Below are 16,559 nucleotides of genomic sequence, written 5' to 3'. Positions count from 1 at the left end.
AGGTGGACATCCACTTGAATGGCTTCCAGGTAACAGATGGACTTTTGTCCATCTTAACTGGATGGATATTCTGCCTTCTTAATGTGTTGGAGGTAGTTGTGTTTTGTCAAAGACTATTTGTTTAGAGCCCTTTTCTACTGATCTAATTTATATTATGAAGGGGAAAAAAAGGAGGGGGGGTGGCATTTAAGCCATGAAGGTCAGTTGGGTAAAAAGATGCAGATTAGGTAATCCAAGGATTACCAGTCATGTAAATGAGCTGTAAACTTTACCTCAGAATAGATCTTATGTCATGTGTGAGATGCATTTTCAACATCAACTGAAGGCACTTTTCTGAATTAGGCTGGCATGGTTGAAATACAGCAAAGGAAGTGCTACATGAATTCAAAGATTCAGGGTTTTGGTTCAGTATTTTGTCAGTGTGTGTGTGTAGACCTTTGACTATTGTTGTATATAAAAGGGATGCAGAACTCTAACCTGCGAACTCCACATTCAGTACTTCCAGTATAATGACAAAGTATATTATGTTTAATTCACAAAAATGTGTTTATTTTATATGAATTAAAATGAAGGAATACATGAAGGAAAGGAAAGCTGTAGATGAGGTGGGAAGGAGAGGTGTGGTGGTAGAAGAAGGACGAGAATAGGTTCGAGGTAAGCAGCGTATACTTGAATTTAAGTCAGGGAAACATCAGACAAATTGCCATGCTGATGTTTATGTGTTCAGAGTCCAGCTCTGCTCACAAAAAACAAAATGCATTTTCATATTACAGAATAGGAAATGACAAGGAAAGGTCATTCACAGATGTTAATGTGTAAACCAGGGGTGCTCAATACGTCGATCGCGATCGACCAGTCGATCGCAAAGGTAGTATTGGTAGATCGCATGGCATTAAAAAAATAGATGCCAGCCTATCATCCATCCCGTCACTTGATTGATACAGGGAAGCCAGTCAGATGACATCAGATTTTTTCTGACGCTTAGGTCGCTGCGCATGCGCAAACAGCGGCGCGAAGTGTAGTAAAACTGACAAGCTAGTCAGCGAGTTAACTCCAATTTTTAGCTCTCGGTTTTTTCTCTTAAACCTGGCCGTCAGCAGCTACTGTCCGGACTATGCATCCCTGGCTGATTCAATTCAGTGCAAGTCATCAGAGTAAACTCAGGTAATGACAAAAAATTTACATAGTTAATTGTGTTGTGAAATATTGGATATTGCGGTTATGCATGTATATACATTGTAGATATAAAGAATCCTCAATATATTTATAAATAAGTATATGTTTTGGATTTTTGTAGTGGGTAGATCATTTTGACTTGGTCATTTTATAAGTAGCTCACATGCGGAAAAAGTGTGAGCACCCCTGGTGTAAACCATAATGAATGTGAAAAATACCTTTAAATTAGGTCCACATACACATTTAATGGTCTGAAATGTATATTCATCTTATCGTGAAACTGCATGCATATATTAAGTTGCATTTTCAAAAATATAAACAAACATGAGAAGATCCAGTGTCTCCTGGATTTAATCCCTGCTGACCTTGCTCTTCTTCTCTCACTCCTTGAAATTGTGGTAGCTGATATATAAAAAAAGGTTTAAAGAGACTGCTGTATATCTGTCAATTCAGATATTCAGCATAACTATTTCTGGGTTTAACCAGTGACTCTGTATGCAAACAGCAGGCTCTTGCAATAACACTCTGAACAGCTCCTACTCCACCATCACACATCAACAACTACAAAAAAACATGCACTTAATTCCTTCTTTGCAATAATGTGATGAATATTTCTCATTTTCTGGGACAGTCTGAAGAGATGTCTTTTCTGCTTAAAACAGTTTCAATGTTTGTTCACATTTTGCCGTCAGGTTCGACATAGAAGATAAAATCTCTGTTCTAGCCATGTTTGCAGAGAGATAACTGAAACATGTCTCTAGAGATTGTGTATAAACGTCACTATATCCACTAAAGGGAATAAACATGAACTAAAAATACACCACAGGCCACAATAAGGTAATTGTACTCGAGTATCACAAGCGTGTGTGACTGAACGTTTTCAGACTGCTGACCCAGGAGAGGGACCACAGCTCTCCTTGCATCAGAAGCAAAAAATCTCTATCTCTAAATCTCTGTATTGGTTCACAGGTATTCACATACAATTTGACCCATTCCTGATTTCTTAGGTTTTTGCACATTTGTCACACGTTTCACATCATCAAAGATGTTTTAATATCAGATGGAGGTGAATTTTTAAATGTTTTTTTTTAAAGTTTATAAATGACAATTTCATGTATTAAGGGGGGACAGCGATCCAGAACTACCTTTTTCACTACCTATGTGAAAAAGTAAAATCATGAATTAACTGCGATCAGCCACATTTTTTGGAAAGCTGATTTCAACTGTACTACATTCAGACCTGATTACTGGCAGAGCTGCTGAATTAGAAATCACTAAAATAAAAGATGTCTGACAAACTGAAGTAGGCTGAAAGATCTCATAAAGCAACACACTGTGTCTCAATCTAATGAAGCTAAAGAACAGAACAGAAACAAAGCCACTGACATTCATCAAACTGGAAAGGGTTACAAAGCTATTTCTAAGGCTTTGACACTGCAGTGAACCACAGTGAGAGTTAGCATTGACAACTCATCCACGTGTTAACAAAACAACCCAGAACAACATGTGAAGAACTGCAGGCTCAGTGTTTATGATTCAACAACAAGAAAGAGAGTTTGCAAAACTTGTATTCATGCGGGAGTTCCCACGCGAAAACCACCACTGACCAAAACATTCTGTGAGCTAGCAGACAAAAGCTGAGCTTTCCTAAAGGTTTGAATCCCGTTACATGCGGCATCAAACTAAAAACATCATTTCATAAAAAGAACATCATACCAGCAATCAGTCATGGTAGTGTTAGTGTGATGGTCTGGGTCTGCTTTGCTGCTTCAGGACCTGAACGACTTGCTGTAAATGATGGAACCATGAACTCTGCCCCACACCAGAAAATCCTGAAGGAGAATGCTCATCAGTTCATCAATTCAGGCCCTGAAGCACAAACTCACTTGAGTTACGCAGCAGGACAAAGATATGAAACACAGCAGCAAGTTCAGCTATGGATGGGTCACAAACAAAACACATGAAACTACATGAAGGTTTTGGAGTGACCTAATCAAAGTGAAGATGTGAAAGGGTCAGTTACTGCAACAGCTTGTCTGCAGTTCTTGTGCACAACCAGCAATTAAGTTTAAGAGCGATTACTTTTTCACAAAGGCCAGGTGGGCTTGGATTGCTTTGTAAATGATCATTGGATTTGCATTATGAAATGCAAACGTGACAAATATGCAACAAACAAGACATCAGGAAGAGGCCAAATACTTTTTGATTGCACTGCCTCTTCAGCTGCCAAATGGCAGAATCACAGTTCACTGCAACTGCAGGTAACACTGCCAGCCACCGCCTCCATTGCAGTGGTGAAAACTGTGAGTATGTGAACTCATGATTGCTCTGTGGCAACACAGACATACCAGCAACATTTCAGGGGAATTATTACGAGGAACTGCACATTATCACACACACTGAGCTCAGATAAGATAAAAATGTCATTGATCCCTATGGTTGCAATGCACACCCCGTGGTGCGGTTGTGAAATGAAAGGATTTGGTTTTTCTTCTTCCCTTGTCGCACAGTTTGACGAGGTAAAACTTTGTAAATGCCGCTGGGAAAGATACTCATTAGAGTGGCCTGTGAAAGTACAATAATTGTGGATGGCAAAAGAAATTAGTATAAAGGTTAGTTAATTAGGAAGCTGGCTGTTACAGCATATGCTCTATGACTTAATGCATATTAGTCACCTATATGCAAATATGTCCTGCACTGTTCATAGCTGGAAGGCATGTGTGAAAAGGGCTCTGTGTATACATCATTCAACATACAAAGAAAATTAACTGGATCAAATGAGCTTGATACACCCTAATACCTGAATTGAATCCTATGCTGCTTCTCTTCTATTATATGTGTACTTTTCTTCCTAGCAAAACTTAAAATAGCTCCAGTTCATTGAAGATTCAAATTCAAATTCATTCTGTGGCACACAGCCTAAAAAATATGAATAAAAAAAAATCAGTAGCCCTGTTGTGTAGAATCAAAGTCTCTGTTATCTTCTAGTCATAAAGCCACTGTGCCTGGCATTCACTACACTCATCATCATGCTGTCTCATCAATGCTCCAGTGGTTAAACCCTTCATATAACGATGCAGTATTGTCTCAAAAGGTTGGATGGACTTGTATTATACAGTGATGATGAAATAGGAGCCACCTGATTTATTTCTAAAGCTTTCCTGCCAAGGCTTTAAGAGTGCTTCACATCTCATCTCCATTTATATTATCAACAGGAACGTACAAGTCTTGGGAAAAAACACCAAGTGCACTATTCACTGCTGTTAGGATCAAACTGCTGTTAGAGGCCTACAGTTAGTATTTAGACTTGTTCTGCCTCAGTATGCTATTTGAAGAGTTTTCACATTCATTCGGGAATTTAACAAAAATATAAAGAACACTAATTCCAAAACAGATTACACAATAGGGCAATAAAGTGTCCCTGCTCACCGTAGATCTCAGTGGACCTGCTAAAGGTTTCACATCTTTCTTTGATACTTTTTTTTTAAATTTTCAACACATTATCCATGTTTATGTGATATTGTTCAGACAATGCAAAATACATCAAAAGGACACGTTTTACATTTAAAACACATTAAATGAAACAAATAAAAAAATATCATAATTACAAAAATAAGCGCAGCAGGGAAACAAGTTTGTTTCCCTTTCACTGAGTTCAAAAACGGGCCTTTAAAGACGGACCTCAACCACAACACAAGGTTACCTTTCAAAATAAAAGCAAAACAAAATAATCCGCACTGAAAAATGCACAACAAAGTTTACGACGCCACTTTGTGAAAACGTTAAGTTGAGCTGACAATTAGGCAGATAATACTCCGAGAAGCTCCCTCACACTACGAACACGTTTCTTCTTTAAATCTCCGCTAACAGCGTAACTGTACGTCAGTTACGCGGGTTTGGAGCTCGCGCGTAGTCGACGCACGTACGTGGAGCTGGAACAGAAATTAAGCGAACTGTCCAAGAAACACTGAAGAAAAACGTTTTCTTTCGTTTCGTTCACTCAATTCTGACAACAGCCCCGCTTAAACACCGTCATCACGGACAGAGAGTCTCCGTCTCTTTACATCCAGCTGCTGTTTGGTGGCCTGCGTTATTCCACAGAACAGCAGCAGGTGAGTCACATCGGGTTGTTGCTAGTTTCTGTTCTCTGAAACGGTTCCAGGCTGCTATGCCATATACAGCGTCTCTGGTGCTGTTTTTGTCCTCCACGATGAAAACAAACAAACATAAAAATGATTCGTGTTTATCGTTGAAAACGGCCAGCACTGAAACAGGTTTGGCGGCTGTGTTTACGGCAGGAACATTTCCTTGTCCCGTTGCGTCTTTCTAATATGTATACAAATCACTGCGCATGCGCAAGACACGAGCCCCCTTTTTTTGACGAGCTAAAGCTTAGGTCCTCGTGTACCGTTTGTGTACTAATGACGACAGTTGGTTACAGTGTGACACAAAGACATTTTGAAGGCATTTCAAGCTCTTAGTCTTCTTTTAAAATAGATGAATTGTGTCCTGAGACTTCCTGTGCATATTTACGGCAGTCACAAGTTTATGAAATTTTTTATCTCATTCCTTTTTTTTCCAATTAGATGAAAGAAGCAATGCCTGAAAAACATGTCTCACAAAGAAGATAACGAGGAGAAGAGGCGGTAAGGAGTACAAACAAACAGCATGACACTTTCAATAGCCCTTATTAACGCACTGGGGAAATCACTGCATGTAAATGAAATACACACTTTTGACTTTCCTCTTTCAGCTGCCACCGCACTGATTTGTATGCCAGCATCCCTCGAACATGTCTGCCTATTGTGTACCACCCAGACTACAACATCACTTTTATGGGCCTTGAAAAGCTTCACCCGTTTGATGCAGGAAAGTGGGGGAAAGTCATCCGCTTCTTGAAAGGTAAGCGAGTGAAGAACAGAGTGGCAGATGGGGAGGATATCTCCCTGAGCTGATGAACACTGAAGCACTCAGACTGAGGTCATAAAGGCGAAAAGAGCCGGAGAACAAAGCAGAAACAGTGGAAGAGGTAGTTGTAGTTGAAGAAGAGGGAGTAGGGGAGGCAGAGCAATAGAGCACAGATAATTAGAGAAAAGTCCCTGTGGGAGTTTGTGCAGGTATAGTAGATGAAGGCCAGTGTGGTTTTGGAGGCTGAGGGAAAACAGTTGCTGGATAACTGGCATGACTTCACACAGAGCTGTTGTCAGGCTTCACGGTGGATCATCTGTGCTGTTAAACGTGTCGCACGCAGCTTAATGAATTCACAAAACTTTCAGAAGTTAAGAGTGCAAATAAAGAGCTGAGCTTGTGCTGACAGAGGGAAACCTTGGTTTTTCTAAATTTAGCCATGCAGTAATTGGAAGAAAACTGGATGATATTGCAGAATTACTCAGCATATTTAGAGAGTGATACAAAGGAACTGGTTGTGCACTGGGTTTTTAATGAGCCCTCTGTGTTACGTCCAGAGTTGGAAGCCAATTTTGGACCACCGCGTTTCAGCAGTCTAAGGGAATAACATGTAAAATGGCCCACAATTGACCGGCTGGTGCTCATCAAAAATAACCTACGCTTCTTGATATAGTGACATTAATTTATAATGAAACTAAAAATTTAAACTCCATGCTTTTAAGCAGCTACTTTGGGACTGTTTCTGCCTGATTTTACAAACCTCTCTTTAATGCTTTATCACTTCTTATGCAAACACTACAGCTCCATGGCTTCATGGTTAACGGTTTAAATTTTAGCATTAAATAAAAAGCACAAGTTGCCTAAAATATTTATCTCTAAGAATTAAATGAATCCAAAAAACATTTTTGTGGCGCACTTTCTTTGAAGCTACAGGACTTGACAAGTATTGTACTTATCAGTTCAAAATTGATTCAGACAGGTTAGCTGGCCTGTCTGTTCAGGTCTGTGTTTGTGTTTTCACCAATCACAGCTATGAGTTTAACAGTTCTTTTTTTATTGCAATTATTGAAATAAAAATTGTGGCGAACAAACCATAGACCATGTGCTTTCTCATGTAATCTCTTAAAAGAATATACATGCATTTGTATGTATAAACAATGTATATAGTGCAACACTGAGGTTCTGGATGCAAAAGTCCCATTCATATTCTCCATAGAAATTTTGGTTATGAGCCATAATGTAACCATATAATGTAAACTTAACATGAAAGGTTGTGAAATGATGGTATGTGCTCCTGTAGAAAACACATCTGTATTATTTCAACCTTGCAATACCAAGGAAAAAAACTACTTTGCCCATAATCCTGTATTGAAACGGCAATGCCTCTGCTTGGTGGATTTTACTGTTACCATGGAGATGTTTAAACCTATCAAGATCAGGTCAGTTAGTGAGAGCAAAATCTCATACATGGATCTCATTTGTCTATGAAACGAAAATTAGGTAAAAGAATATCTGATAAATCTTTGTTTTTATATTCTTCAGGTCCCAATCAACCCAAATAGCAAAGAAAAATTTAAAATGCATGCCATGAAAGAGTTCAGGTCTTAAGAGGTTAAGGCATTATGGGAGGCATACTGTTTACACATTTGCCTAACAAGCAAACATTCATGAGTCAATGAGCCCTTCTGAATAAAAGAGCAACCAACAACAGCATCTATGTACACGGTCCTGTACCTTCAACTTTTTCTTTTTTCAGTTTTTATTTTATTTTTTTGATCCACATCAAATCTTTTTTTGCTCATGATTCACCATGTAGCTTGTAGGTTTGGTTCAAGGCTTAAATTTTTTATCTAACGACATTCTGAAATGTCACATGAATAGGGAATTCGCTTCTGAAACCAGAGTCCTTAAAGTGGGTGGTCACCGTTGCCGTCTACAATTCAGCCCACGCGGCCCGTGTTTATCTCAGTAATGAACTGATAACTCAACAGCAGTTAAGATGATGCTGTTGAGTTGTAATTAACAAGTCAGTGAGAGGGCACCCTATCATGGTACCATACTGGAATTCACTGAGATACTGAGAACCTATTGCTTCACAAATGTTTGTAGAAGAAATCCACATGCCTACGTGCTTGATTTTATACAGATGTACCTCAGGTGGTAGAGTGGGTCATCTACTAACTGGAAGGTTGGAGGTTTGATCCCAGTCTGCATTCCAACCCCATGTTGCCCCATTGCATTGGTGAATGCATCCATCTCCAATGGATTGTATGAATGCTAGTAGTAAGCACTTGGAAACAGCATAGAGTAAAAAATAAAATGGCATGTAAAGCGCGTAGAGTGCTCAGAGTAGAAAAACCCTATATAAGAACCAGTCCATTTACCATTTGCCATCTGGCTATGAAAGCGATTGGATGAATACCTGATTGAGTGAATATCTTCGGCAATATAGTGTCATAAACATAGACTTAGATTTGTTTATGTAACAGAACTGATAACTCACTGGAAAACAAGGGGGTTAAACCTAAGAAAGCTGTCTAAGGTGCTTCTAAGGCCACTTTTGTACCCCTGGCTGCAGCAATGATGTTAAGAAACCAAGGATGTACTATCCACTTTCACACTGTCTGTCTTTAAGCAGTCATTGTTTCCGGGAAAATCCACCCGTTAGCTATACTGTTTGGGTTTGTAAAGCACCTTATAAATGAGGACTGTCAGGGGTGGCCCAAAGGGTCTGGGGGAAGATGCATATTTTTGAACTTTTAACTGTATATTTATAAGTTTTAGTGACTACTTTTGTGTTTTAGCCACACAAAAGTAGTTAAAAAAATAAACAATTATAGAAAAGTTCCCGTTTTTCATTGTCTGCTATAGAAATTTCAGTTAAAAAAAAAAAAAAGAATTTTAAGCAAGTAACTGATACTCGTTTTTATAAATATGGGGCAGTCTGGTGTTACGTTCCCCTGAGGGGTCTAAGCAGGGAGGGGGAAGTAACAAAAAGTGACCGGGTCAGAAAAAGGAGTCAAGGGAGGCAAAAGGGTTAAATTAAAGAGTTTTATTAAAGTTTCAATTTATACTAACTAAAAGAGACGGACAAGCCGCTATCACCATTTAAGAAAACAAACAGAACTCAGGCGTTGGTCAATAAAGTAAAACGTAAGCCAAAAAGAAAGAGCAGCTCACTAGCTGAAAACCACCAAAAACACAGCTCACTAGCTGCAAACACAACGACCACTCAGCTCACTAGCTGCAAACACAACGACCACTCAGCTCACAAGCTGTAACCACACTACTGGCACTCTGGCCCAGAGCTCACCTTTCCCTGGGCTTAAATACTTTTAATTACTGATGTGAGTCAGCTGTGTAACAGGGAAAGGTGGCACCTCAGGCAGAAGAGGTGGTGGGACACGCCCACACAGGCACCTTCAGGAGGAGGCCCTGCTAGGGCCGTAACACTGGGCAATGAGCCACCAGAACTTTTTCTGTAATTTTACACATTTGTCTTGTAAAAACACTGAGGTGGACTGTTGAAATTATGTTTTAAAAAAAAAAATGTTATATTAATATATCCCTGGGGTTAAATGTCTTTATGCGGACAGAAAGGAGAGTTTCACTTGCCCAGCTCACTTTGATGTAAAGTGGGCTGGGCAAGTGAAACTCCTTTCTGTGGCCCTCATTGTAAAATGATATTCTGAACTCTAGATGCTCAGGAAATCTTTTTCATACCAAGTCTCTTAAAATTGTGGTCCTCAACATGGTCCTCTCATACTGCATTGTATTTTCAAGAGAACTGTTTCTGTTATACAGTCCACTCTCTTTAGAATAGAAACTCCTGTTGCTATAATGCAATAAGCACCACATACTGCAGCCTCATAATTCCTGTGCAGTTTAATGACAATCGGCTTTGAAAAACTAAAGATTACAGCTTTCATAAATGTAGGATTTGTTACGTTCTTCTGTTTCTGCATGCAAATTAGTCTGGTTACTGATAAGAGTTTCAATGAATGCTGACATCTTGGTTCAGATATTGTATTTTAGTAAAACATACTGAATACCAAACTAATTCCTACAAATTGAGGAGCACAAAAGTTGTAGAAGCTCCCCCTCTAACATCCAGCGTTTTGTAACTGTGCTCCCTCCCTCTGTATGTGTTGCAGAGGAGCAGTTTATCAATGATGGGAACCTTGTGGAAGCTCGTGAAGCTGCTGAGGAGGATCTGCTGATCGTTCACACCAAACGCTACCTCAACAGATTAAAGGTAGAGTTGCTTGCTTTATCTCACCCATAGTGCAGCATCTATCACTTTGACTGGCATCATTATTCTTCCATCTTTCCTGCCGTAACACATGAATTTAATCAAATTCATTTGACATGGAGTGTCATCTCACTGGAGTGGATGAAGTCTGAACCTGTATGCGAGGTCAAGACATAGTGACTATGATGTAATCGGGCTCACCTCAACGCATAGCTTGGATTCTGAGACGAATCTCCTGAACATGTTTTAAACTTTATACAAAACTGGAGTTACCTGCAGTGAGAGGTTGCAGACAGGTACTGTGCTCTGTGCTGACTGTCATCTGTGGCAGTTCAGACGGCTATTCTCAAGTGCACATGGCACCAGGATGCTCTAGGTTGTAGGTTGATGGATTTTGTAATCAAATTGTCAGATTTGCAGGTGAAGGTGGGAGCAGAGCTGTCAGCTGATCACCACCTGGTGATGAGTTGGATCAGGTGGAAGTGAAAGCGTTGGGAACATTGTGATGTTTATGGGATTTGCCCAGAGTTCCTTAAGGCTCTGGATGCTGTAGCTCCGTCTTAGATGATGTACCTCTGCAACACGTGGAAGCTGGGGACAGTGCCTCTGAATTGGCAGACTTGGGTGACGATTCCCCTCTTCAAGACAGGGAATCAGAGGGTGTGCACAAACTTTAAGGGGGATCAGTCTCCCCTTTGAGATGGTTCAGGTGTCTTACTAGGATGTCTCCTGGAGGTCTGGGTATAGTGTTTCAGGTGTGTCCTACTGGGAAGAGGGCCTGCTTGGATAAATTGTAGAGATTACGTCTTTCAGCTGGCTTGGGGATGTCTAGCTTTCCACTGCATGAGAATTAGAGGAGGTTGCCCAGGAGATGGAGGTCTAGCCTCTACTTTGACTGCTGCCCCTATAATCTTTTCACCCTAACCTGCTGCACATTAGAGCAGGGCGATATGACCAAAAATATTTATCACGATATACATTTGAAAATTTGCGATAACGATATAACTGACGATATAATTGACACTAGACAAAATACTTTATAACTCCACAACTTTATTAGTGCAAAAGAAAATAAATCAATGTATTTTCACTTAAACAAGCAGCATTAAAGTTATGTAAAAATTTAAAGTGCAAATGCAAATTCCTCGCTGACAGTTTAACCAAGTGGAAACTGGCCGACATATCCTCAGCACAACCATGTTTAATATCCACAAAACTTAAAAAGAGGTTATACACACACAATACGGTAATATTATGTTGAAGCACAGTACGTATCACTCCGCGAGGCGCCTGCCTACGATAGCTGTAATGCTCCGACAATCCATCAAGCGGTGCGGCTTCGTGGCTTAGCAAAGTTGTACTGAAACGTGACAGATTTTCCAGCGCCGTGTACGACATAAAATCGTTTCGAGGTCAGTAAACAACCAGAGTTCATACATAAGGCAAACGGGATTATAAGGGGCTCTGTCGATTTTCAGAAAAATCAAAGGATTGATTTTAAGTGTGACGTATTTTCCAAAAAACACGGTAATAACGACGGCCCGCTAGCATGCGCTACCAAAAATACTGCTTTGTTGTGTATCTGACGGGCGAAAGTAGAGCTGGGCGATATGAGATTTTTTCATATCACGATATGTTTTTTTCATTTCAGGCGATAACGATATCTATCACGATATAAGCCAAATAACTGTATTTGTAAGATTTAAATGTGCCGTTGCTCACAAGTAAAATGTGAAATAATCAGCAGCTTGTTTTTATTTAAATATTTATTTCCCATAATAAGTTCAACAGGGTAGATGTACTTAAGGAACATGAGACTTTTTCAGATAGATAAAGGCAAATATTGCAAACTACACAAAAGGCAGCCGCTGAAGCGTTTAAGTTTCAAAATAGAACAAACAAAACAGACTAAATTGTCAATTCCACTTAGAAACAAAGTATTAATTCTAAAAATAAATCTTAGTTTGTTTTACAGAAGAACAGACAAAACTGACTAACTTTTGTCAATATCAAATAAACTGAGAACTAAAAGGAAATTCTCAATCTCTCCTTGTTGTATAGCTGAGCTTTTCAAACAGTTTTAACAGTTACTTTAGTCTGACAAAAGCCGAATGACGAATTAGCGCTTCCAGTCAGAGACTGAGGCTACGTCCACACGTACACGGGTATTTTTGAAAACGGAGATTTTCCGTTTTCGTTTTAAAAATAATCCCGTCCACACATAAAGGCAGAAATGAAGGAAAACACTGCTATGAACATGCCAAAGCAGCAGGTGGCGCTAGATTCCTAACCGTGCAGAAATGTTGGCCAATCAGAAGTCTAGAAGCCTCGGTGGGAAAAAGTAAACAAAGCTGGGGCATAGAAGCAGAACAGAGTCGTATGTGTGGACGGACAGTAACTGTGTGTATATGTAAGCATTTAAACACTGCAGAGAGTAGAATTAACAGTATTGTAGAAATTCATTTCACCGAAACAATAACGTGGCGCACAGTGACGCATGCACCAGTTTATTGTATTTCCAGACTTGCTTTCGGCACAATTTACAGTGCACGCTACTCTGTTTTTTGTCAGACTTGAAATAGCCGAAATACCTTCACACTACGGAACTTCTATGGCTCTTCCGTTCGACAATCTCTCCGGCATTGGAACCATCATCTGTTTTCTCTTCGGTCACGCTCGGTTGATTTTTCTAGTCGGCACACTCATTTCCTCCATTACGCGCTGGCTCCATTACCCGCTGGCTGCTTCCCAAACAAACACACGTGCGGCTTGGCACTTGTGCTGTACGTAACAAGTCACGCGACGTGACGCTGCGGCTGTGATTGGTTCGGCTCTGCGCTACTGAATTTGGATTGGCTGACCTTTTTTTTTAATTTTTATTTTTTAAAGAGGACAAGAGCGGCGAGGTCTATCGCGATAGCTTAATTTCTCTATCGAGTAAAAGTTATATCGCGATACATATCGTTATCGTTCTATCGCCCAGCTCTAGGCGAAAGCTAAACCAGTTCCACACCACTGAAGCTGCAGCATTTTTACAAACCAGTTCTGGTTCATCTGTTTCATTCAACGATCCGCTTTCGCCCTTCTCATTCTCCGTCACCGACATGCTTTTTCCGCCATGTGCGTATGAAAACAAAGGCACTGCACATGCGCGTTTTACTCATATTCTGTCGCGATATTTCATTTTCTTATCGTTGCCCAACATTACACCGGTGTTACCGTGAACGGTATGATATGACCCAGCCCTACTGCACATCTTTTCCAGCTCTGTCTCTCTGCCTAACTAATCAATGCAAGCCCTTTTCCCCTTCTTTGGCAACTCTTCTGTAACACCTATTGCCTGTCTTAACTCTTTCCTGAACTCTATGCAACATTCTTTCTTCAGCTTCCACCATTTAATCCTTGGCTTCACTTGCTTCTTCCCTGCCAATACCTTGCAGTCTGCTCTCTCTTTCACCTTCTGCATAAGATGTAGTCTCCTCCACTCTTATACATTACTCCTGTTTTATCCTTTTCACAAAATCAATCACTATTTTTCTATTATACTTTTTTTTGTCTCTTTAACACCATACCTTCCCAGCACCTCCTCATTACTTCTGTTCATGTCCACTGAAGTCTGCTCAATTCACAACTGTCACCCAACCAGGTGGGTGACAGTCTCTATCACTTCATCTTACATCAGAATTCTTCTTTCTCTTTCTCTCCAGTCAGTTATCAGTCACCAATCAGTCCTCATCTGATTAATCCTTAGTCCTCAGGGAATATCATGTCACGCATATTAACAACATGGCAAATCTCCTTTGAGCTTTTGTCATTTTAATTTATCATCTAGAGGGACTGATTAGTGTCTACATTTATTTACCTTTCCCTGAGCGGATTTGGGAATTTTAAGCTGTCTGTGGATGTCAGGAATGCTGACGTTTCATTGTAAAGCTCTTCTAGTAGAGTGCCTGCTACAGAGGAAGCAAAGCTGATAACAGTATTTCTGTCACATTCAGAGGCTTTGTATTTATTCTGTTTTCCCTCAGCTGCCCAAGTGAGGTGCAATAGCTTTATTCTTTACTGTCGTTTTTTCATGAGAATTCAAGCTTCAGCCTGAACCCCCTGGCATCATTATTTCGTTTTTCTCCACCTTTATATCCACATCCTTTTTTACCTTTCTTTTTTTGCTTTGCTTTCCGTGCTGTTCATTCAGTTGAGGGCAACTTAGTTTTGTTTGTCTTGTGACAGATGGCAAAGAAAAAAACATCTCTATACCGCTCTAATTATGTTCTGCTTCCATTTAGTGGTCTCTGGTGGTGGCAACCATCACAGAAATTCCACCTCTCCTGTTTCTGCCTAATTTCCTGGTGCAGCGGAAGGTGCTAAGGCCTTTGCGGACTCAGACAGGGGGAACAATAATGGTAGGTATCTGACACCCTCATGTCCTCTTCATGCTTGTGGCTGATAATGACATGTTATCTAGCCTCATTTGTCAGAAGTAGAAATGGAGATAATGTCCTGTAGTGTACCACCATCACATAATGATGAGATCCACTCTTGGCTCCGTTTACTTTTATCAACTAATACGAGTGCAGCAGAAACGTTATAGTTCACACCCACTGCACTCAGCATCCAGCCAACACAATGAGGTTCTTCCACAACAAGGCCTTGAATTTTCAATGACCTTAAGTTGAACTCAAGTTGCCCACCTTAGTAGATAATCTGCATATGGTTTTAGTGTGTGTTTTACAAAAAAACATCTAGATGCATGAAATAACTGTACAGTACTCAGCAGAAAATTCCAGGAGCAGGACAACGCCGCCACATTCCAGCACACAGATCACTGTTCTGCAGTAAAGTGCAACGCTCTTTAAGTTTTTAGGTGTTTTTTCTTTTGGAAGGTTCTGGCCTGTTGCCGACCATATACTGCTTTATCTGGCATGGAAGACTGTGCTTACACAGGGCTATTTTTTTATGTAGCTGCAGAATCTACATTTAGTACTAACTACAGAACCTGAGGTGTTCACATTGTTTTATTACCTTTAGAAACTTTACATTACCTTCATGTTCAAGCTCTGTGACAATTTTGTATTAACAAAAGGGTTTCTTGAAAAGACTTGTGCAGACTTTGCTTTAAATTGATGCTTTCTGTAAAAGTTGTGAATTCAAAGGAAATAAAGGTTCTTGTTTTGTCTTGTGAGGGTGGAGACTTCCAAGGGAAAGCAGCCTAATAGAAAACCTGTGTTAAATATATATATTTCATATATAAAAGCTAATCTCTGTGGCGACAGAGTTTTAGGGGGAAGATGGGTTTTCTTTGTTGAACATATCGTGTGTTTGCACTTTTAAATGGAAATTCTCTTTCATGTGTTTTGGGGAATGGTTACTCAAGTTGTTTTAAGTAGGATGAACTTTATTTATGTGACTTTATTTGAAACGTTTGTTGTGATTCACTTCTTTAAATCTGTAATGGTTATGTAGAAGGTTTCTTCTTTAAAATCCTGTTAGCTGTCTGTGTGTGTGTGTGAGGCAAATTGGTTTGAAAACATTAATATTTATATCCAAGTTTATCTGGAACGCATTCTTTCTGTCTGACAGGCGCATAAAAGCTAAAACTCATATTGACACATTATTTCTCTTGGATTTATATCTTAATATTTTTGGCTGATCTGATTGTTAAGAAAATATTAAATTGAAAGGTGGGAGTCCAGTGGAAATCATAAATCCTATAAATTGATAGATTTTTCTCAGGTAGTTTTTAGTGGCGCATAGGGAGAAACTGGAATCTGGGATCTGCCTTTTGGAGCGTTCTTATTGAAAACGGAGAAATAGAGAATAAGAAATAAATGGAGTACAAGAAGAAGACCTAAATGAACCTGAACTATATGCCCACTATAATGCAAACAACGCATATCATATGGTTTTCTCAGCATACGCTTGATAACAAATGTATTTTCTCTCGGAGACTGCATTCTGGGCCTGGTGGTCGATGGTGCACATGAGATTCGAGGGCTGTTGTAAAATATGCCTGATACGCTCTGAAACAGAGTTCTTGTTTTCCCCAGACAGAGTGGAGTGTTACCCACACACTCTGTTCATGGCCAGACTGTGTGCATACATGCAAATTTGTATTATTACTCATCCATCAGAGAACCATACTGGCATTTACACACAATCTCCCCAGGTCACATCTCCTCTCATCAGCTCTCACACATGCTGGTCTGTAGAAGAACATGGCAGA

The 16,559-nt window shown here is 39.8% G+C and overlaps 1 protein-coding gene across 1 annotated transcript in view; it reads left to right on the top strand.

Annotated features, from left to right (window-relative positions):
• Positions 1-5,038: 5,038 nt before the first annotated feature.
• Positions 5,039-16,559, top strand: part of hdac11 (histone deacetylase 11) — a 50,066-nt gene continuing 38,545 nt past the window's right edge. Inside the window, exons 1-5 of the mRNA XM_085455651.1 lie at positions 5,039-5,288; positions 5,763-5,822; positions 5,930-6,078; positions 10,239-10,339; positions 14,623-14,739. Coding sequence (XP_085311777.1) covers positions 5,788-5,822; positions 5,930-6,078; positions 10,239-10,339; positions 14,623-14,739 — 402 coding nt within the window. The 5' untranslated portion in view covers positions 5,039-5,288; positions 5,763-5,787. The remainder of the gene's footprint in view (positions 5,289-5,762; positions 5,823-5,929; positions 6,079-10,238; positions 10,340-14,622; positions 14,740-16,559) is intronic.

Source organism: Copadichromis virginalis, linkage group LG5, assembly GCF_057382275.1.
Source record: "Copadichromis virginalis isolate Kocher_CV1m ecotype Utaka linkage group LG5, C_Virginalis_male_GT1.1, whole genome shotgun sequence".
Lineage (NCBI taxonomy): Eukaryota > Metazoa > Chordata > Actinopteri > Cichliformes > Cichlidae > Copadichromis > Copadichromis virginalis.
Note: the sequence above shows the minus strand (reverse complement) of the source record. Positions and strands in the feature narration are given on the sequence as shown.